The sequence below is a fragment of the Moschus berezovskii genome, chromosome 2 (genome assembly GCF_049115385.1).
Source record: "Moschus berezovskii isolate FMDL1 chromosome 2, NW_MosBer_1.0, whole genome shotgun sequence".
NCBI lineage: Eukaryota > Metazoa > Chordata > Mammalia > Artiodactyla > Moschidae > Moschus > Moschus berezovskii.
The window spans coordinates 43,823,514-43,847,311 of NC_142461.1; the positions used below are offsets into that span (position 1 = coordinate 43,823,514).

Here is a 23,798-nt window from a genome sequence, read left to right on the forward strand (position 1 = left end):
ATCAGAGTCTTTTCCAGTGAGTCAACTCGTCGCATGAGGTGGCCAAAGTATTGCAGTTTCAGCTTTAGCATCAGTCCCTCCAATGAACATCCAGGATTGATCTCCTTTAGAATGGACTGGTTGGATCTTCTCTTGGTTATCGTGTTATTACTACTGAGTAAGCCCATCCGCATCGGCTTGCAGCTTCTGCAGCCCTCATTAAGTCTGTGCTTCCTTGGTGGTTCAGACAGTAAAGAATCCACCTGCCAATGCAGGAGATCCAGGTTCGATCCCTGGGTTGGGAAAGAGCCTCTGGATGAAGAAATGGCAACCCACCTCAATATTCTTGCCTGGAAAATGCCATGGACAAAGGAACCTTGCAGGTTACAGCCCACCGGGTTGCAAAGAGTCGGACACGACCGAGTAACACAGGAGGGCTTAAAACCTTGCGGTCCGGAGAAACAAACCGTTTTAACCTTTCACTAATTTAAAGAAACTGAATTTATGCCAAGTTGTTTTTGAAATTGAATTTTGATATTTCTGGTCTTTTCCTATCATTTTCTAAATTCAATGGATAAAAGCATGGACTTTATCAGAGTATTTCGTGACATTTTAGTTCCATTAGGAATATCATTTAATATTAGTTAAAGCCTTGCTTATTTAACTTATATGCAGAGTACATCATGAGGAACGCTGGGCTGGAAGAAGCACAAGCTGGAGTCAAGATTGCTGGGAGAAATATCAATAACCTCAGATATGCAGATGACACTACCCTTATGGCAGAAAGTGAAGAGGAACTCAAAAGCCTCTTGATGAAAGTGAAAGAGGAGAGTGAAAAGGTTGGTTTGAAGCTCAACATTCAGAAAACAAAGATCATGGCATCTGGTCCCATCACTTCATGGGAAATAGATGGAAAAACAGTGGAAACAGTGTCAGACTTTGTTTTTTTGGGCTCCAAAATCACTGCAGATGCTGATTTGCAGCCATGAAATTAAAAGACGCTTGCTCCTTGGAAGGAAAGTTATGACCAACCTTGATAGTATATTAAAAAGCAGAGACATTACTTTGCCAACCAAGGTCCGTCTAGTCAAGGCAATGGTTTTTCCCGTGGTCATGTATGGTTGTGAGAGTTGGACTGTGAAGAAGGCTGATCGCCGAAGAATCGATGCTTTTGAACTGTGGTGTTGGAGAAGACTCTTGAGAGTCCCTTATACTGCAAGGAGATCCAACCAGTCCATTCTAAAGGAGATCAATCCTGGATGTTCATTGGAGGGACTGATGCTAAAGCTGAAACTGCAATACTTTGGCCACCTCATGCGACGAGTTGACTCACTGGAAAAGACTCTGATGCTGGGAAAGGTTGGGGGCGGGAGGAGAAGGGGACGACGGAGAATGAGATGGCTGGATGGCATCACCGACTCTGTGGACATGAGTTTGAGTGTACTCCGGGAGTTGGTGATGGACAGGGAGGCCTGGCGTGCTGTGATTCATGGGGTCGCGGAGAGTCGGACACGACTGAGCGACTGAACTGAACTGAACTGAAAGCCTTGTTATGATTACAATGCTATTTAAAACGAAACTATGAGAGAGGAGTATTTTGGGAGGAGAAAAATATCACTCGCCAGTTATTGAGATTTTAAAAGCCAAAGAAGGGAGGGAGAATTTATTAGTTGCAGGTGACCTTTAAATGTCACATTCACTAATATATAAATGTAAACACAGAAAAATGTAATGTCTGGTAATAATGGTAAACTGATCAATACAATTACATTATGGGATCTGTGGTATTATAAATTATGTTCTCAATCCAGAATATTGATAGCTTTTTAACACCTTTTAAGATCAAGTTATAATGCATTAAATATCCTATAGTTAATTCCCTGGGTGCTAATTATAAGCTGATAGCTTACTTCTATTACTTGGACAGCTCCATGTATCGAATTTCTAAATATTCAAGGTTTTAGAGTTAAATTATTTTTCCACAATGTTTAAAAAATAAAAATAAGTTTATCATCTCAATAAAACAATCTTTCAGTGAAATCTGCTTTAATAATTTGTCTAGAATAGCATGGTTAGGTTTAACCTTAGACCACTTTCAGAAGTTAGGGAAATAGGATTTTAAGGACAACTGGTTACTTGTGTCACTTTTCATTTTTAACTGAATTACACATATAAACAGCATGCACTATTGTAACAAACGAAGAAAACCACTGGGTAGATACTTATATAGTTATACAGGCTACTTTGATTACTTTCCCTCTCTGCCTCAATTCCATTAGTAAAAAGTCCAGCTTTAGAGATTATATTTACTATATTAACAGACGATTCTCTATGCTCATCTTTAGCTCTTGACTGTTCAAGGAAATATACACATGCATTTATCCAGAGTGGAATTTTTTCCTGTATAATAATTCCAAGTGGAGGCACAGAGATGCAGAGATTCTAAATGCCTCAGCTATATATATTTAGAAAAAACAACTGCTTTCATGCCTTGGATAACCGAGACGACATTAAAAGAAACTACATCTTTCCATCATGAAACTGGCCAACATACTATTCCTACAGTTCTCACAGCATGAGGACAAACATTAAGAGAACCACTGGCCTTTAAATTAAAAGTTTATTATTTGTCCTATTTGAGGAAGATTTGGGGGAAACATGGAGAAGGAAATGGCAGCCCACTCCAGTATTCTTGCCTGGAAAATCCCATGGACGGCGGGGCCTGGTAGGCTACCGTCCATGGGGTCGCAAAGAGTTGGACACGACTGAGCGACTTCACTTTCACTTTCACTTTGGGGAAAACAAGATATCCCTTTGGAGGATTCCAAAAAAAAAAAAAAGATGCCCGTGGAGGCCTTCATTTAAAGTTTTCATTAAAACTTTTTTCTTTAAAGAAGAAACAGGCCCAGCATGTTACCCAAACACTCAATATGAGTTCCAGAGTCTAGCTACGGCTTCTGAATATTTAAGTCTGCCTTACACACTTACAAACACTTCTGGAACCTTAGATTTCACTTGTTCCTGGCTTCAGGGACAGAGCTGGGAACAGTCCTTGTCATCATTTCGACAGTCACCCCGGACCTGACACAGCCCACACACTTAGTAAATGCTGATAGAAAGTAAGGTGTTAAAGTAAAAATAGCAAAGGGTAGACTGGTTGGTGTCAGCACACAGCATCCTTCCACCTGACCTCCTGCTGGAGTCATTGAGAGAGGCCAGCTCCAGAAGCTGAAATTCCAAGGGCCCCATTAGTTGTAACTTCCGAGTATCTGCTACTTACACCAATCAACTTTCTAACCCAAGGATTAGAAGTAGGGCGGGCCTTAGCTGGTCAAAAATCACATCTGAGGTGAGCAACACCTTCAAGTGCTCCCCTGAGGTCTGTTCGCTCCAACATCTTCTAAAGTAGTGCTTGTCAAACTTCACTGGCCATTGCAATCACCTGGGAGCTTGTTGAAAAGCAGATTTCGAGGCCGTGGGCTTGGACCGGGTCACCAGATGTTGCCTTTCTAAGGAGCCCCCAAGTGTTTCGGGTGCTGCGGTTCCAACCACCACCCTGGAACAAGCAAGGCCCACAAACGCCCAGATCCCTCATATTAGCCACATACAAAAGTTGCGGCCACAGGTCGTGACAAATCAGGAGGTCGCCGAGGTGCTCTGCGTCCCCGGAGCGTCGCCACCCTGTCCCCGGGGCACCCGGCAGGTGCGGTGGCGGCGGCGCGCTCCCGGGGAGCCAGCCCGCAGCCGCGCCCCCTCCTCCGCCCAGCCCGCGCGCCCCCGGCGCCGCGCCCACCTTCTCGCGGGTCTTCAGGTACCGCTGCAGCGCCTGCTGTGTGAGCTCCCGGACGCGCAGCTGGCCCTCCTTGCAGGGCACCACGATCCCGGTCCTGCCGAAACACACGGTCACTTTCATCCTGGCCCCCGGCGAGCACGCCGGGCCCGGCCGAACAGGTGTCTGTCTGGGCCGGCGGGCGCGGCCCCACTCTCGGGGGACCCCGGGCGCCGGCGGAGCCCCCGGGGCGCCTCTCCCCGGCTCCCCCCTCCGGATCAGGGGCTCGCAGCAGCGCCCCTCCGCCCGGGGCAGGCGGCCGCCGGCGGGCGGGAATCGATCTGAGAGCAGGCGGCAGCGGGGAGGGCTACCTCCCAGGTGGCGGGGGGCCGGGGAAGCCGGGGGGCCGGGCTGCTCCTCCCGCTCCTGCTCCGATTCCGGCTCCGGCTCGGGCCCGGCCCAGGCGGCTGCTCCCCGCCCGCCAAAGCGAAACTGCCGGCCTGGCCCTGGCCCTGACGGCGGCGGGGCCGGCCCCAAGCCCCGGGCTGGAGTGGGCGGCGGCGGCGGCGGCGCGCGGGGCCAGAGTTGGGAGGAAACTTTTGCGCCGGATCCCAACTCCTCCGCCGCGCGCCGCGCTCTGGGCTCCCGCGGCCCCCGGGCCGGCCTGGGCCCGGCTCTTAAAGGGGCCGCGGCGCTCCCCGGGCCCGCGGTGGACTCGGCGGCGCGGGGCGGGGGCCGTGCGGGGCGGTAACCGGAGCCCGGAGACTGCTCCCCCGCCCTCGGTCTCTCCCTGGCTCTGTCCCTCCCGCACACGCACGGAGCCCTAGGGAATTGTAACGGGACCTCAGAGCTCCCCACCGGGGGATTGAAACCGGATCGCATAAAGCACACTCCAGGGAATAGCTGAGAGACTGCAGAGCTACACCCTTAAAACCGAGGGATTGGAGCCAGATTCGAGGAGAGCCCGGGAGCAGGTGCTTCTCGCCCCGCCCACCGAAAACACCTCCAGGCGTGGAGGTTCGCAGATACTGAGCTGCAGCGGTGGCCAAAGGACCTGTTAAGAATTTAGTCTTGAGCACAGCATCTCATCTGCCCTCTAAAGCTCTTTGATGGAAAAAGTGAAGGGATTCTTGGAGAAAACGTAGCAGTGGAATCTTCCTTTTAGGGAGAACACTCAATATTCCCTCAAAAGGCCTCATCCCAGACCCAGATATGATGCTGGATGTTCACACTTATCCTTCTGAAATGCGCTTCCGGTCGAACTTTTGACTACAGAAAAATGATTTTCAACACTTTTAAGCTCATGATTTGGTAGGTGTGTATCCACCGCCCATTGAAATTGGCATATCTGGGGTGGGGGAAATCGACAAATAACATCTGTACCGTTTTTGGCTCACACATAAATGAACTCCTTTAAACGCAACAATTACCCTTTAAAGAAAGTATTATTCTTACCAATTTATCATAAAGAATAGTACCCAGGAAGATTAAGGAAATGAGATGACCATAAAGTTAGTTATGCTGAGAGGAGCTCCCTTCTTCCAACATTCAATCCCTCGTCTCCCCCACACTTTTCTTCACAATCCAGCTCATCCAACAAGTTCCCCAGGACTACATCATGTATTTTTCTTAAAAAGAGATTTGTTCCACTGCCTACCAGGTCACATTAAGGCAGTGCTATCAGTTGTATTAAGCATGAAAATCTTTTCTAAAGTTGTGGTATAGTTTCTTTTTGTTACTGTTACAGTCATCAAGTCTTGACTCTTTGTGACCCCATGGACTGCAGCCTCCCAGGCTTCCTTGTTCTTCACTATCTCTCAGCGTTTACTCAAATGCATGTCCATTGAGTCAAGGATGTCACCCAACTATCTCACCCTCTGTCATCCCCTTCTCCTCCTGTCCTCAACCTTTCCCAGCATCAGGGTCATTTCCAATGAGTTGGCTCTTCGCATCGGATGACCAAAGTATTGGAGGTTCATCTTCAGCATCAGTCCTTCCTATGAATATTCAGGTTTGATTTCCTTTAGGGTTGACTGGTTTGATCTCCTTGCTGTCCGAGGGACTCTCAACAGTCTTCCCCAGCACAATTCGAAAGCATCAATTCTTCACTGCTCAGCCTTCTTTATGGTCCAACTCTCACATCCATACATGACTACTGGAAAAACCATAGCTTTGACTATACAGATCTTTGTGGGCAAAGTGATGTCTCTGCTTTTTCATGCACTATCTAGGTTTGTCATAGATTTTCTTCCAGGAAGCAAGCGTCTTTTAATTTCATGGTTGCAGTTTTAAACTTTTTAATTCATTCATACATGCAATATTTGTGTGTGTGCATGCATGGTCTCCTATGTACAGGGCCTTATATAACATCAGTGGCGTATATTTGAATGTCATCATCAAAGAGGATCATGAGGACTAAGAAGCTGATTTTAAGAAGATGTATATATATGGCTGAGTCCCTTCGCTGTTCACCTGAAACTATCACAACATTATTAACTGACTATACCCCAGTACAAAGTAAAAAGTTTAAAAAGAATTACACACACACACAAAAGAAGATGTATATTAGTTAATGTGGTTGCAAATCCAATACAAACTAAATAAACTAAAGAGAGGATCTATTTCCTTATAAAATCAGAAAAGCCAAGGAGCATTCCTTTGAGCAAGACCGAATCCAGAAACTCTGTGTCCTCATCACCATCTCTCTCCATCTGTTGGCTCTGTGTTCCTCTGTATTGTCTCCATTCTCAGACAGTCTGTCCCTCAGGAGGCAAAGATGGCCAGTCCCAGTGTTTCAAGTTTATACATTCTGATAGGCAGCCATCCCAGACATCACTGAGCCTTTTGCTTGTGAGGACTTACATATCCAAGCTTAAGTCACATACCTTCCCTCTGGCAAGACGAATGCAGCATTGATTGACCAGGCCTGATTCACCTGCCACTAAATCATATGGAATAAGAACAGGAGAATAGGGAACCAAAATAGATGAGACAAAAATAAAAATTTTAGCCATAACAAAATGTAAGATTGTTTCCCACCCTCAAAGTTGTCATAGATAGTAGAGGCACAAGATCTACAGATGCGAAGTTAAATAGAAATTACAAAACAACAATGAATGTGATAATTTTACTGAACATTATTGATTTAAAAACATGCCAGGCACTGTTCTAGGTGTAGATAGATGATCGATATTACATATGTACAGATATATGCATACATGTATATGTATGCATCATATGTTATATATCTACATTTTATTTCTCTTTGCAATAACCTTAGAAGGAAGATAATTTTTTATCTTCCTTTTAGATATGAGGAAACTGAGGCCAAGGAAGGTGAAGATCACATCCTTAGAAAGTACTGGGGACCAGCTTGGAACCTAGGGCATCTGAATCCAGAGTCTTCATAGCCACGACTGTGCTGATCTTATATGGGAAATTCCAGATGAGCAGAGTGAAGAAACAAATACTAATGCAGGACATTCATGTGTGACACTTAATATTGCATATTATATGGACAATTAGGATAGTACAGAGCAAAGGTTTTTAACTGATGAAATAGTCTTGCATGTTACCATTCTTTATGCTTCATGGTGTTTTTTTTTTTTTCTTTAATTCTTCTTCACACTTACTCCAGATTCCTCCTCTTCTGTTCAGTGAATAGCTCCTGCTCTTCTTCCCATCACAAAGTTTCAGCGTTAGCCCTTCCTCAATATCTACAGCCCAGATCCACTGTCCTTAGTGATTTGAGAAACTCCAAATGAATCACAAAGAACACCCAAGTTCTCCAGATCCCACTTTTAGAAAGAGTGGAATCAGGTCTTGTGAGTGCAGCAGAGGTTGTGAGGTGTGAAATGAAGGTGCAGCGGAGGTGAGCACAGATATGAACAAGGCATTGTACACTCCTGCACACTATGGGGCAAATGTTAATGGTCCAAACTAGTATTATAAAAACGTTTTAGTGTTTACATTTCAAGTTTATTAGATGGCCATATTTAATTTGTTACTCAATTTTGTCATACCATACATAGAAGCGATTTATCATATATTAAGAAGTGATAGAAGAGAACATAGTTGCAACACACAGAAACTCAGGCCCAGCAAATTCCTAAATCAGTATTTCATGCCCCGTGGGACCTTCTGGGCAGAAGACAATAAATAATTTGCCTTGATTGAGCAACACTAGAGGATTCTAGGTCTGGGCTCCATTTTCTTGTTTTGCCTGTTGGATAGGTAAATATTGCCTGTGGTGTGATATTTTCCCATTTGTTATCCAACAGCTTAGCAAGCCTCGGAGTAGCCTGTGAAAACGTGTTATGCAGAGAACAGTAATACTGACTGATATTAATAAACTGCTCTGTGTTATGGAAAGTATAACTAAAATGTCAGGTACCACTGGGTATGTATTGAAGAAAGAATGATAATTTTTAAAGTATAGTTGACCAGTCATCCATTCTGATGTTTTGCACTATTAAAAACTAAAATATTATTATCTTTCAAGGAATTATGTATAACAAGCAATATTTATTGCAAGAAATTAATTGAATGGAAGAGAAGCTTTTTTTGAAGATCCTTGGAGCAATTAATATGATAGATTATGTTCTTAGCTTCCTTGTTAAAGCAGGTACCAGAGTGATAGCATAAGAGAAAAATGGGTATGATTTTTCATTCTTTCCTTCCATGTTTAAAATTAAAGGGTTTGGTTTATTTTCTTTAACTTGGCAAGAATAAGTTTTTCTTAAGAGATGTTTATCTCTAAATGCCTTATGGCATTCATCTGTTGACTGTTTCTATAGGTCTCCTTATAACATAAATATTTTACACCCTAAAGAGAGTATTTTGGGCTATCAACTTTTGAGAGGTTCTTATTTATGTCTCTTCTATAAGCTAGACTTGTAAGTTTCCACAGTGTTTTACCTAGACCACCCCTCCTTATAGTGAATTCAACTCTATGAATATCCTACTTTGATTTATGTTTTCTTGGAAAAGACCTGAATCATGAAATGAGTGCCTCTTTATAAAAACAAAATAAACAAACCAACACAAAGCCAGAAAAGTGTTCCAGTTCTGTTTCATTTAGAGTTGATCACGAGTTAGATGTTTTCCCTCGTTATGTGATCTCCTTCTCTGAAGTGTATTGTTGTTTAGTCACTAAGTTGTGTCCAACTGTGCGGCCCCATGGACTGCAGCCCACCAGGCTCCTCTGTGCATGGGATTTCCGAGGCAAGAACTGGAGTGGGTTGCCATTCTCTTCTCCAGCAGACCTTCCCTACCCAGTAAATGAACACACGTCTCCTGCAATGCAGGCGATTCCTTACCACTAAGGCACCAGGGACTTCCCTTGTGGCTCAGCTGGTGAAAAATCTGCCTGCAATGCAGGAGACCTGGGTTCAATCCCTGGGTTGGGAAGATCCCCTGGAGAAGGGAAAGGCTACCCACTCCAGTTTCTGGCCTGGAGAATTCCATGGACTGTATAGTCCATAGGGTCGAAAAGAGTTGGACACGACTGAGTGACTTGTACTTTCACTTTCACTTTAAGGCACCAGGGACAACCCTGAAGTATATTAAGGTCCATGAATGCTGACCCTTAGGAAGAGATGCTACTGAGAGCATCAGGATTGCCGGAGAAAATATCAATAACCTCAGATATGCAAATGACACCACCCTTACGGCAGAAAGCAAAGAGAAACTGAAGAGACTCTTGATGAAAGTGAAAGAAGAGAGTGAAAAGGGTGGCTTAAAACTCAACATTCAGAAAACTAAGATCATGGCATCCGGTCCTATCATTTCATGGCAGATAGATGGGGAAACAGTGGAAACAGTGGCTGACTATATTTTGGGGCCCCAAAATCACTGCAGATGGTGATCGCAGCCATGAAATTAAAAGACACTTGCTCCTTGGAAGAAAAGCTATGACCAACCTAGACAGCATATGAAAAAGCAGAGACATTACTTTGCTGACAGAGGCCCATCTAGACAAAGCTTTGGTTTTTCCAGTAGTCATGTATGGATATGAGAAGTGGACTATAAAGAAAGCTGAGCCCTGAGGAACTGATGCTTTTGAACTGTGGTGTTAAAGAAGACTCTTGATAGTCCCTTGGACAGCAAGAAGATCATGGGGATTGTCCAGGCAAGAATACTGGAGTGGGTTGCCATGCCCTTTTCCGGGGGATCTTCCCAACCCAGGGACTGAACCCAGGTCTCTTGCATTGCAGGCGGATTCTTTACCATCTAGGGACTAGATATTCAGGGAAGCCCATCTAGGGACTAGATATTCAGATTTAGGGACCATAGTTTTGGAGGTGAATACATCAGAATAGAGATTATCCCAAAAAGGGAAAACAAGAGGACTTAGACCAGAACCCTGGAGAATGCCAGTGTTAAAGAGAGGGTACAGAGAAGTTACACTGTGTATGATGATGCATTATTAATTATAAGTTACTATTTTACTATGTATGTAAAGTATTGTCAATGTCAAAGATATGATAAGAAAGGGTGCTGCTGCCCTAGTGAAGACATAATGGTGGAGAACAGGAAATTGAATGTTAAAAATGGAAGGCAAGATAGTTTGACTGGAACAGGTAGGCTTCATCAGAGCACAACGCAGAGTATAAGGCTATAAAGATATGGAAGAAGGAAATGATTGAGGGCGAACTATGAGATATATACCTAGTGGCTCAGAGGTTAAAGCGTCTGCCTGGAATGCAGGAGACCCAGGTTCGATCCCCGGGTCAGGGAAGATCCCTTGGAGAAGGAAATGGCAACCCACTCCCGTACTCTTGGCTGGAGAATCCCATGGAGGGAGGAGCCTGGTAGGCTACAGTCCATGGGGTGGCAAAGAGTCAGATACGACTGAGCGACTTCACTTTCACTTTCTATGAGATATAGACTAGGGAGTCTGGATCTGTTTCACCAAAGAAATATCTTCTTAGTGCTTGAGCAAAGGTGTAATAGTCATAAAATAGCATTTGATTGTTATTATTCTGACATCTTCCTGTATAAAGAATTACAGTAGTATGTAACTGAAAGTTGGGGAGAATCCAAAAGAAGCATGCTGGAGTAAACTGCATGAAACTATATTGAAGCGAAACATCATATATGCACACAGTGTGGAATATCCCTACCTGTACATGTGCTTATCCAAAGTAACGGACTATATGATTACTGACGTTCTGCCCTACTGCTCTTCCGTGCATGGGAAGCAGAGGGTGCCACATGACTCAGAGTCTAGTCAGGCAAACTAAAAACAGACCTTATCTCAAACAGAGGGAATTGAATACAAGTTAATTTCACTGTTGATGAAAGGGGTGAAAAACCAAACAGGAAATGCAAGGCAACTTAGAGATTCCCCACAGCAGGAAGCAGCTTCTTTCTCTTGGACTGGCTGAATTTAGAGAGGAGGTAGCAGTCTTAGCAGAATCCAGAAGTTGGGCAGCCTGGCAGGAGCTAAAACCTTAGCAGGGACTACCTGGAAGAAGCTGGGAGCTCTGAGAAAGGGACCGTCCCTGGGCAACCTGGAACCTGGAGTTGCATCGTGAAAGCACGGTCAGAAGACAGAGACAGATTTGGGAGAAAGAGAGAAATACCCATACCCCAGGATCGCTTTCCACTAGTGTCTCCCACTTGCTGAACAAGCTGGAAGCATTTTAGCAAAAAGGGTGGGGAAATATTTGGGAGCAAACATAATGACTGGCCCAGAAGGTCTTTCCTGGCAGGCTTCTATAGTAATTCATAAATAGAGGTTTTAAGTCTCACAAATATTTTAGATTTAAGAAACATGCTAATAATAATTTCAATTCAATGTGGTATATTTATGAAACAGCATTTTCCCTAAATAGGTTAAAATCATGATTTTTTCAAGAGAAAGTGCTTCTACATTTTAACAGTGAAATGTATAGGCTTTCCCTTGATTGCTGAGTAACTATTAATTTCCATCATTTAAGAAATAAAAAAATTCCTACTCTTGCTCAGTCATCAGACTCAAATTAATAGTTTTGTTTAGTTTTGATTACACAGGACTATAAGCAGCAAATCCAAAAATCCTGTTAATATTGAATACTGAAGATGTCTGACTATACAATGCTATCTGATAATATTTCATTTATTTTACATGTTTTTTTTAAACACTAATCCATGGATTCATGATGGAAGCTTTGAAGACTATTTGGGTTTAAACTTGTGATTTCTTTGTATAAAATTATTTGAGAAATCCATTAATACTTTACCATGTGTTTACACATGAATAATAAGTGACTATTTCAATACTATCAGGAAAACTTGATTTAATTTCTTTTTTTTTCCTTTAAGAATGTGCACTCTTGTTAGGACATGTTAGGTACAATGTTTTGCAATTATCTTCAAACTCCTTTTTATATAACTGAAATATAAATATAATAAAGAATACAGATAAGTTATACATGAACTTCAATGTATCTCAAAAGACACAAAAGGAATAAATTTCACAGCAAATAAAAAGAGCTATCAATTTGCCAAGTGAAGTTAAGTGTTACTTGGTCAGTCGTGTCCAACTCCTTGCGACTCCATGGACTGTAACCACCAGACTCCTCTGTCCATGAAATTCTCCAGGCAAGAATACTGGAGTGGGTTGCCATTTCCTGCTCCAAGTGATCTTCCCAACCCAGGGATCGAACCACGTCTCTCCTGTCTCCTACATAGGCACGAGGGATCTTTTTCACTACCACCATCTGGGAAGCTCCATCAATTTGCCAAGTGCATAATAAAATTTTGGCACTTGATACCCCGAAACGGTGGTATAAATGATGAGTAGCATATGCTGGTCATGACCTTTACCAAACTTAATGAGCTTTTTCTAGCTGTTCAGTTCAGTTCATTCTCTCAGTCATGTCCAACTCTTTGCAACCTCATAAACCGCAGCATGCCAGGCCTCCCTGTCCATTACCAACTCCTGGAGTTCACGCAAACCCATGTCCGTTGAGTCAGTGATGCCATCCAACCATCTCATCCCCTGTTGTCCCCTTCTCCTCCTGCCCTCAATCTTTCCCAGCATCAGGGCCTTTTCAAATGAGTCAGCTTTTCACATCACGTGCCTAAGTATTGGAGTTTCAGCTTCATTATCAGACCTTCCAATGAACACCCAGGACTGATCTCCTTTAGAATGGACTGGATGGATCTCCTTGCAGTCCAAGGGACTCTCAAGAGTCCTCTCCAACACCACAATTCAAAAGCATCAATTCTTCGGTGCTCAGCTTTCTTTATAGTACAACTCTCACATCCATACAAGAGAGTACTGGAAAAACTGAAGCTTTGACTAGACGGACCTTTGTTGACAAAGTAATGTCTCTGCTTTTTAATATGCTGTCTAGGTTGGTCATAACTTTCCTTCCAGGGAGCAAGCGTCTTTTAATTTCATGGCTGCAGTCAGCATCTGCAGTGATTTTGGAGCCCAAAAAAATAAAGTCAGCCGCTTTTTCCACTGTTTCCCCATCTATTTGCCATGAAGTGATGGGACCAGATATGATCTTAGTTTTCTGAATGTTGAGTTTTAAGCAAGCTTTTTCACTCTCTTCTTTCACTTTCATCAAGAGGCTCTTTAGTTCTTCTTCACTTTCTGCCATAAGGGTGGTGTCATCTGCATATATGAGGTTATTGTTATTTCTCCCAGCAATCTTGATTCCAGCCTGTGCTTCATCCAGCCCAGCGTTCCTCATGATGTACTCTGCATATAAGTTAAATAAGCAGGGTGACAATATACAGCCTTGACGTACTCCTTTTCCTATTTGGAACCAGTCTGTTGTTCCATGACCAGTTCTAACTGTTGCTTCCTGACCTGCATACAGGTTTCTCAACAGGCAGGTGAGGTAGTTTGGTATTCCCATCTCTTTCAGAATTTTCCACAGTTTGTTGTGATCCACATAGTCAAAGGCTTTGGCATAGTCAATAAAGCAGAAATAGATGTTTTTCTGGAACTCTCTTGCTTTTTCGATGATCCAGCAGATGTGGGCAATTTGATCTCTGGTTCATCTGCCTTTTCTAAAACCGGCTCGAACATCTGAAAGTTCATAGTTCACATATTGCTGAAACCTGACTTGGAGAATTTTGAGCATTACTTTGCTAGTGTGTGAGATGAGTGCAATTGTGCGGTAGTTTGAGCATTCTTTGGCATTCTCTTTCTTTGGGATTGGAATGAAAACTGACCTTTTCCAGTCCTGTGGCCACTGCCGAGTTTTCCAAATTTGCTGGCATATTGAGTGCAGCACTTTCACAGCATCATCTTTCAGGATTTGAAATAGCTCAACTGGATTTCCATCATCTCCACTAGCTTTGTTCATAATGATGCTTCCTAAGGCCCACTTAAGAAGAAATGGCAAGAATACACAGAAGAATTTTACAAAAAAGATCTTCACGACCAAGATAATCACGATGGTGTGATCACTCATCTAGAGCCAGACGTCTTGGGATGTGAAGTCAAGTGGGCCTTAGAAAGCATCAGATGCTTATATCTTTCCTTTTCTCCTTTGCTTTTTGCTTCTCTTCTTTTCACAACTATTTGTAAGGCCTCCTTAGACAGCCATTTTGCTTTTTTGCATTTCTTTTCCATGGGGATGGTCTTGGTCCCTGTCTCCTGTACAATGTCACGAACCTCCGTCCATAGTTCATCAGGCACTCTATCTATCAGATCTAGTCCTTTAAATCTATTTCTCACTTCCACTGTATAATCATAAGGGATTTGATTTAGGTCATATCTGAATGGTCTAGTGGTTTTCCCCACTTTCTTCAATATAAGTCTGAATTTGGCAATAAGGAGTTCATCATCTGAGCCACAGTCAGCTCCTGATCTTGTTTTTGCTAACTGTATAGAGCTTCTCCATCCAGCTGCAAAGAATGTAATCAATCTGATTTCGGTGTTGACCATCTGGTGATGTCCATGTATAGAGTCTTCTCTTGTGTTGTTGGAAGAGGGTGTTTGCTATGACCAGTGCGTTCTCTTGGCAAAACTCTATTATCCTTTGCCCTGCTTCATTCTGTACTCCAAGGCCAAATTTGCCTGGTACTCCAGATGTTTCTTGACTTCCCACTTTTGCCTTCCAGTCCCCTATAATGAAAAGGACATCTTTTTTGAGTGTTCGTTCTAAAAGGTCTTATAGGTCTTCATAAACCGTTCAACTTTGGCTTCTTCAGCGTTACTGGTTAGGGCATAGGCTTGGATTACTGTAATATTGAATGGTTTGCCTTGGAAACGAACAGAAATCATTCTGTCATTCTTAAGATTGCATCCAAGTACTGCATTTTGGACTCTTTTGTTGACCATGATGGCTACTCGATTTCTTCTAAGGGATTCCTGCCCACAGTAGTGGATATAACGGTCATCTGAGTTAAATTCATCCAGTCCAGTCCATTTTAGTTCACTGATTCCTAGAATGTCTATGTTCACTCTTGCCATCTCCTGTTTGAATACTTCCAATTTGCCTTGATTCATGGACCTAATATTCCAGGTTCCTATGCAATATTGCTCTTTACAACATCTGACCTTGCTTCTATCACCAGTCACATCCACAACTGGGTATTGTTTTTGCTTTGGCTCCATCCCTTCATTCTTTCTGGAGTTATTTCTCCACTAATCTCCAGTAGCATATTGGGCACCTACTGACCTGGGGAATTCCTCATTCAGTATCCTCTCATTTTGCCCTTTGATACTGTTCATGGGGTTCTCAAGGCAAGTATACTGAAGTGGTTTGCCATTCCCTTCTCCAGTGGACCACATTCTGTCAGACCTCTCCACCATGACCCACCCGTCTTGGGTGGCCCCACATGGCATGACTTAGTTTCTTGAGTTAGACAGGGCTGTGGTCCATGTGATCAGATCGACTAGTTTTCTGTGATTATGATTTCAGTGTGTCTGCCCTCTGATGCCCCCTCGCAATACCTACCGTCTTATTTGGGTTTCTCTTACCTTGGTCATGGGGTATCTCTTCACAGCTGCTCCAGCAAAGCGCAGCCGCTGCACCTTACCTTGGACAAGGGGTATCTCCTCAAGGCCGCCCCTCCTGACCTTGAATGTGGAGTAGCTCTTCTCGGCCCTCCTGCGCCCGTGCAGCCACCGCCTCTAGGACGTGTGGTAGCTCCTCTCAGCCGCCGCCCCTGACCTCAGGCGTGGGGTAGATCCTCTCTGCCACGTTTCTGCATGTGGTCAGTTGCGCTGGAGCCGGTGTCTCAACCTTAGTTGATAATAATTCAGTAAGGGTGGACTGAATTAGTCAACTGGACTGAATTTAGGAGTAATTTAGGAGGTGAGGGTGGACCACTTATAAAATAAATCCCTAAGATTTCCCCATCCCTCCTACCATGTGAGAACACAAGAAATGATAAAATATAAACCAGGAAGTGGATTCTCACTAGACACTGAATCTACTGGCACCTTGGTCTTGTACTTCCCAGCCTTCAGACGATGAGAAATGAAATAAATTTCTGTTGTTTATAAGTCACCTGCTGCTGCTGCTGCTGTGTCACTTCAGTCGTGTCTGACTCTGTGTGACCCCATAGACAGAAGCCCACCAGGGTCCCCCGTCCCTGAGATTCTCCAGGCAAGAACACTGGAGTGGGTTGCCATTTCCTTCTCCAATGTGTGAAAGTGAAAAGTGAAAGTGAAGTCGCTCAGTCGTGTCCGACCCTTAGCGACCCCACGGACTGCAGCCTACCAGGCTCCTCCATCCATGGGATTTTCTAGGCAAGAGTCCTGGAGTGGCTTGCCATTGCCTTCTCCTATAAGTCACCTGCTGCTGCTGCTGCTGCTAAGTCACTTAAGTCGTGTCCGACTCTGTGTGACCCCACAGACGGAAGCCCACCAGGCTCCCCCGTCCCTGGGATTCTCCAGGCAAGAACACTGGAGTGGGTTGCCATTTCCTTCTCCAATGTGTGAAAGTGAAAAAGTGAAGTCGCTCAGTCGTGTCCGACCCTTAGCGACCCCAAGAACTGCAGCCTACCAGGCGCCTCCATCCATGGAGTAACTCTTTCAGTAACTCTTTCTTCTGTTAAGAAAGAGTTGTGTCACTCCTGACAATGGAATGGCTGATAAGTGTTTTGGATCCTCATCAATTTCATGTGTGCCTTAGAGAAATACTCAAAGGATATTTTAAACGATGAAAGATGACTGATGAGAGCATTGTTTATTTCATTTCTTAATCTATCACTTCAGTATAGTTGCTCAGTTGTGTCCGACTCTTTGTGACCCCATGGACGCCAGGCCTCCCTGTCCATCATCAACTCACAGAGTTTACTCAAACTCATGTCCATTGAGTCAGTGATGCCATCCGACTGTCTCATCCTCTTTATCTATCAGTCAGTTCAGTTCAGTTCAGTTGCTCAGTTGTGTCCGACTCTTTGCGACCCCATGAAACACAGCACGCCAGGCCTCCCTGTCCATCACCAACTCCCGGAGTTCTCTCAAACTCATGTCCATAGAGTCGGTGATGCCATCCAGCCATCTCATTCTCTGCCGTCCCCTTCTCCTCCTGCCCCCAATCCCTCCCAGGATCAGACTCTTTTCCAGTGAGTCAACTCATCGCATGAGGTGGCCAAAGTATTGGAGTTTCAGTTTTAGCATCAGTCCTTCCAATGAACACCCAGGATTGATCTCCTTTAGAATGGACTGGTTGGATCTCCTTGCAGTCCAAGGGACACTCAAGAGTCTTCTCCAGCATCACAGTTCAAAATACCTGTCATCAAATTTGAGAATTATGAGTGGTAATCCACAGAATATATATATATATATTTTTTACCCAGTTCTCAAACTCTGAGAGCTTACACAGTTTTGCTTTGAAGGTAATGATTCTAAGACCCTCTCCAAAAAAAAAAAAAAAAATGTGCTCACCTAACCAAATTTTTGAGCCACTGTTTAGCTTACAGTTAAGTTGAACAATGAATCCATTCTCCTCTTCTAAGATTCTCCCCTAGTCTTGATATTCTGTCTCTCCTTTTCTGGAGTAAAATAAAAATCCAATATTAGAAAAATCTACTTATACCATTTCCTAGCTAATCAGTCGGAGAAGGCAATGATACCCCACTCCAGTATTCTTGCCTGGAGAATCCCAGGGACGGAAGAGCCTGGTGGGCTGCCATCTATGGGGTCACACAGAGTCAAACATGACTGATGCGACTTAACAGCAGCAGCAGCAGCTAATCAGTATGCATCTGGATAGCTGGCTAACTTTTCAAAATTACTTCTCATTTTATTACAAATGATCTCACCTGCAACCACTGAATTTTGGTATTTTTAGTTTTAACGTCTGTTATCAGTCAGGGTTCTAAGAAGAATCAGATAGCCCACTTGAACTGGTTAATTGATGAGACTTAAATGAAGATCCCCTGGAGAAGGAAATGGTAACCCACACTGGTATTCTTGCCTGGAGAATCCCATGGATGGAGAAGCCTAGTAGGCTCCAGTCCACGGGGTCGCAAAGAGTCGGACACGACTGAGCGACAGAACGGAATGGAACGGAAATAGAAGAAAAACTTGCAGGCTTGGGCAGCTTTAGGCAAACCAATAGTGGACGGTGCAGCAATTTAGAGTTAGTAAAATGGGGAGATGGTACCATCCCTATGCAGAGTAATGTGAAAAGGAACATCAAATAAACAGTAGCCTACACAGAGATGTAATAGGAAGGAGGCTGGAGGAATAATCTCCTACAGATGCATTTCATTGGTCAAATCTATTGGAAGACAGAAGGCAAAGGTGGCCAGTAAAACTCTTGGAGCCAAGAGTAGGGTAGAAAAGAGTCGAGCGTTTCACTATGAATAATGCATCTTTAGGATGTGCAATGGTGTGGAATGTGGACTTACCCTTTTGATATTTTACCCATTCTAGAGTTGGCCCATCCATCAAGTCTGCTTGAGGCACCAAGGCCTCAAAGACTCTCTTGTGGCTTGATCTCTTAAAACATGACTTCCACTTGATAAGAAAGCCAGTTTTATTACCATTGAAGCAGCTAGACCTTTTCTTAATAATTTAAAAATTACTGCGGATGTTCAAAATGTTTTATCTGTTCTCTTAGAATAACCAAACTTTCATGTAGAACATCTATTGGTATAATCGCTTGAATAAGAACACTGAACTGAAAGGGACTATTTAATGGCAACCCACTCCAGCACTCTTGCCTTAGAAATCCCATGGGCGGAGGAGCCTGGTAGGCTACAGCCATGGGGTCGCAAAGAGTCGGACACAGCTGAGCGACTTCACTTTCACTTTCACATTTGCATTGCTACTTTTCCTAAGCATTGCTATCATATATAGCAATGTGTGTGTGTATTATTATTATTATACATTATACATATTTAAAAGATTAAAGTCAAGTGCTAGACTCATGTCAGATAGAATATATAAACTGTTTCAGACTTAAGGACAACTTATGAATGACATAAATGTTGACTAAAAGGATGCACAACTTGAGAGTTGCAAGTTAAGTTTTATTTGGGGCAAAAGGAGGACTGCAGCCCAGAAGACAGCACCTCAGGCAGCTCTGAGAGACTGCTCCAAAGAGGTACTGGAGGAAGGTCAATATATAAGTTGTTGGTGAAGAAGGAGTTCAGGGCAATCAAGTGCTTACTTTACAGGAGGTTTTCTGCTAGTCACCAGAGAGAAGCTGATGTTATCATGAAGGGATTTAGTGTTTTTCTAGGTGTGTGGCTCCGTTGTTCAGTCATGTCCAACTCATGTGACCCCATGGACTGCAGCACACCAGGCTTCCCTGTCCTTTGCTATCTCCCAGAGTTTGCTCAGACTCATGTCCATTGAGTTGATGATGTCATCCAACCATCTCATCCTCTGTCACCTCCTTTCCTCTGCTCTCAGTCTTTCCCAGCATCAGGGTCTTTTTCAATGTGTGTTCCTCACATTAGGAGGCCAAAGTATTTCTAGGCAGGGAGAGAGGCAAAGATTGAGATCATGATGGTTCCTGAAAATATCTAAGTATCTTAAAGACCTGTTCCACCAGATTGCCTAGAGCACAGAGTGCCTGAACTCCCTGAACTCCCCCCTGAACTCCCTCAGGGGGTGTTGAAGGTCAACAGCTACAGCAGCACATGGTTCAGTCTCTGCAGAGGCAGATGGCAAATGCCATTCGCAAACACATATTTGTAGTTGACATAAATTTATGAGCAGATTGTTAGAGATTTGGCTTTTCAAGCTTGTGTCCTCGGGTTCAATGTGGTAGTGGGTAATGGTGGAGAAAATATGTGGAAAATCAAGACCTATTTTCAGATTTATTTTCCTAAGATCTTTTAAAGAGTTGTTACAAACTTATCAACGTATTACCCATTTTAAAATGTATCACTTTTCAACATTGCTCAAGAGGACAAGTCACTGCTTCTTCCTACGTTTTGTGTAGAATGGAAGTGCCCAGAGTTTTAAATTTCACCTCATGTTCTCCTTATGATCACCAAGAAAATGTCTTTCATCTCTGTACAGGTGATATCAGGGAGCTTTGAGCAAAACAATCAGAATAAAATAATGCACCAAAGGTCTAGATGCCTTGTCTGTTTCCAAGTGGGGGACACTTTTGAGAACTGTTCACATAGAACATTACAGTTGATATTAAAAAGAAGGGTAAGAACATCCAACTTTAGAAAGGAGGGAATTTTGAAGATACATAAGAACGATCATTAAAGCACCTCAGTTCAGTTCGGTTCAAAAACTCAGTTAAACAAAGCAAATCAAAGGATGAGGCCAGAGACAGTGAATACAAAATCAGAGTCTGGAAGGACTGGCTAATGAGCTTCCAGGTTAAGTTCCAATCAAAAGATTAGAGAAGAGCTGTCTTCAGAGCCTGGCAATCATCATGTTTAAAGCTGTGACAAAGACAATGACATTAACATATCTAAGGGAAGAAAGTGTTAACAGAAAATTCTCAGTGGGGGGCAGCATTCGGCAAATGAGGAGGGGACCAAGAAGAAGGCCTGTAAACCCCAACCAATGACCAAGAAAGAGGTGCCCTCACCAGATTCCAGTCATCACCTCGGCTAGTGCTCTCCTCACAAGGGGGAAGAATATATTTCAAGCACTCTTAGCTGAAGAACCCTTCATTAAGAAAATCAAATTCCCATTTGTTTGTACTTAATATTCACCAAGCAATCTTGACTGTAGGTTGCATTTCCGTCTGTTTGCCTCAGGGAGAAAATGTGAGATTCAAACACCACTTCATGAATGTTTAGTGTAAGTGGTACCTTGAAGCCTCATGCTTCAGTTAAGGACATTGTATACAGGCTGCTGAACTGCACGCCTGGGTCCCAAGCTGGACTCTGCCACTTCCTACCTGTGCAACTTGCTCAACCTTTATGTGTCTTGTTTCCTTGTATTAAGGAGAATACATTATATAACTCATAAGTGGAATCTGATTTTTTTATGAAGATACAGATGAGCTTATTTTACAACACAGAGACAGACTTTCGTAATCTAATGGGAAATGGGGTGGGGAGGGATAAATCGGGAACTTGGGATTACACACACACACACACACACACACACACACAGGATATACAAGATACCAACAAGGACCTACAGTGTAGCCCAGGGAACTCGACCCAATCTTCTGTGATAACCTATATGAGAAAAAAAAAAATCTAAAAAAGAATGAATATATTTATATGTATAACTGAATCACTTTGCTATACACCTGAAACTAACACAACATTGCAAATCAACTATACATCCAATAAAATTTTAAAAAATAATTGAACCTATGTACCTTTTAGGGCTTCCCAGGTGGTGCTAGTAAAAAAAGAACCCACTTGCCAATGCAGGAGACTTAAGAGACATGGGTTTGATCCCTGAGTCAGGAAGATCCCCTGGAGGAGGGCATGGTAGCCCACTCCAGTATCCTCGCCTGGAGAATCCCATGGACAGCAGAGCCTGGTGGCCTACAGTCCATAGGGTTGCAAAGAGCCACGCATGACCAAAAGGTCTTAGCACATGTACCTTTTAGGATTGCTGTGAGAATTGATACAAGATTTAAGACAAAAAAATTTAGAGCAGTGCTTTTTGTCATATTTGTCAATTTTTGTGAATTCAGTTGGCTTGAGTCAATTGCCCAAGACTTAATTATTTGAGGGCACTGAAAAGGCTTTCTATGTAGACACATAGGCTAAGAATCTGTGCCTCTCTCATGATGGAATTCTTGGAAATCACCTCTGGACAATACTGCCTTTCTGTGGGGATGAGGCTGGGGGAGGGGGAATGGTGCAGGATGGGGTGGGAATCCCTACAACTTTATGACCAAAAGAAAACACTGCTCCATAATATTCAGTTTGGGGGAAGTCAGGTAATTTCGTCTGGCTCTGTGGCAGCTTTCCAGCCTCTTTCCTTGCCTTTTTCCCCCTTGACCTTCATCCAGGTGGGAAAAATCCAGATTCTAATGTGATAGAGCTGAAAGTCCTGAGAGAAAGTACACTGTGCACACCTAAGGTTTTATTGCTCAAATTGCTTTCCCCACGGACTCAGGCTCCAAGGCCAAAGTCCAGCTTTTGAGGAAGTCTACTCTCAGAGGCGTGTCTGTCACCTGGTCTAAACTGCCCAGAAGCAGGAAAGAGTCCCTCAGTTCAGTTCAGTTCAGTCGCTCAGTCGTGACCGACTCTTTGCGACCCCATGAATCACAGCACACCAGGCCTCCCTGTCCATCACCAACTCCCGGAGTTCACTCAAACTCATGTCCATCGAGTCGGTGATGCCATCCAGCCATCTTATTCACTGTTGTCCCCTTCTCCTCCCGCCCCCAATCCTTCCCAGCATCAGAGTCTTTTCCAGTGAGTCAACTCTTCGCATGAGGTGGCCAAAGTACTGCAGTTTCAGCTTTAGCATCAGTCCTTCCAAAGAACACCCAGGACTGATCTCCTTTAGGATGGACTGGTTGGATCTCCTTGCAGTTCAAGGGACTCTCAAGAGTCTTCTCCAACACCACAGTTCAAAAGCATCAATTCTTCGGCGATCAGCTTTCTTCACAGTCCAACTCTCATATCCATACATGACCACGGGAAAAACCATAGCCTTGACTAGACGGACCTTGGTTGGCAAAGTAATGTCTCTGCTTTTTAATATGCTATCTAGGTTGGTCATAACTTTCCTTCCAAGGAGTAAGAGCTTTTAATTTCATGGCTGCAATCAGCATCTGCAGTGATTTTGGAGCCCAAAAATATAAAGACTGACACTGCTTCCACTATTTCCCCATCTATTTCCCATGAAGTGATGGGACCAGATGCCATGATCTTTGTTTTCTGAATGTTGAGCTTCAAGCCAACTTTTTCACTCTCCTCTTTCACTTTCATCAAGAGGCCTTTTAGTTCCTCTTCACATTCTGCCATAAGGGTGGTGTCATCTGCATATCTGAGGTTATTGATATTTCTCCCAGCAACCTTGATTCCAGCTTGTGCTTCTTCCAGCCCAGCATTCCTCATGATGTACTCTGCATATAAGTTAAATAAGCAGGGTGACAATATACAACCTTGATGTACTCCTTAAAGGTTGTCAAGCCTGAGGGAAGCCAAAACCTAGGGTATAATGTCAAATTCTTGTTCAGAAAGTAAAAGTGGTGCTGGCTAGGATTGAGGGTTAGATTTCTGGTCAGTACAGCAAGAGACAAACAATTTGAGCAGGACCAAGAAACAGAGGCTGAGTTACTCCTAGTACAAGGTAACCCAGCACCAGAGTTGTGACAAGATACTCTGCTGTGTTGTGCTCTGAATCCAAACAAATGCATGCAACAACTTTGAAAAAGATCAAGGCACTGTGTCCACAATTGTACCTCCGCATCCACAAGTCTTCTAAATGAGTTCCTCTAAACTGGAGCCATCTATCTTCTTTCTCCAAATTTTCCACTAGAAGTTGCAGATCTACCAATAAAGATTTTATTTAGGATTCTGTTAAAGCATAACTTCTTCCACAACTCTCTGTTTATCCCCCTGAACCCTGACTTTGGAGAAAACCATCATTAGTCTCCAACAAAAATCACTTTGTATCCATACTGAGCTCTCCATTTCTTTTCCCAGAGAATGATCTTGACATTGTGCAACTAATTCTGCTCTCTGA

General features: G+C 43.5%; 1 protein-coding gene across 1 annotated transcript in view; it reads right to left on the bottom strand.

Moving 5' to 3' along the window:
* Positions 1-4,451, bottom strand: part of PARD3B (par-3 family cell polarity regulator beta) — a 1,186,757-nt gene extending 1,182,306 nt beyond the window's left edge. Inside the window, exon 1 of the mRNA XM_055396969.2 lies at positions 3,773-4,451. Within this exon, the coding sequence (XP_055252944.2) occupies positions 3,773-3,892 (120 nt within the window). The 5' untranslated portion in view covers positions 3,893-4,451. The remainder of the gene's footprint in view (positions 1-3,772) is intronic.
* Between the last annotated feature and the right edge of the window lie 19,347 nt (positions 4,452-23,798).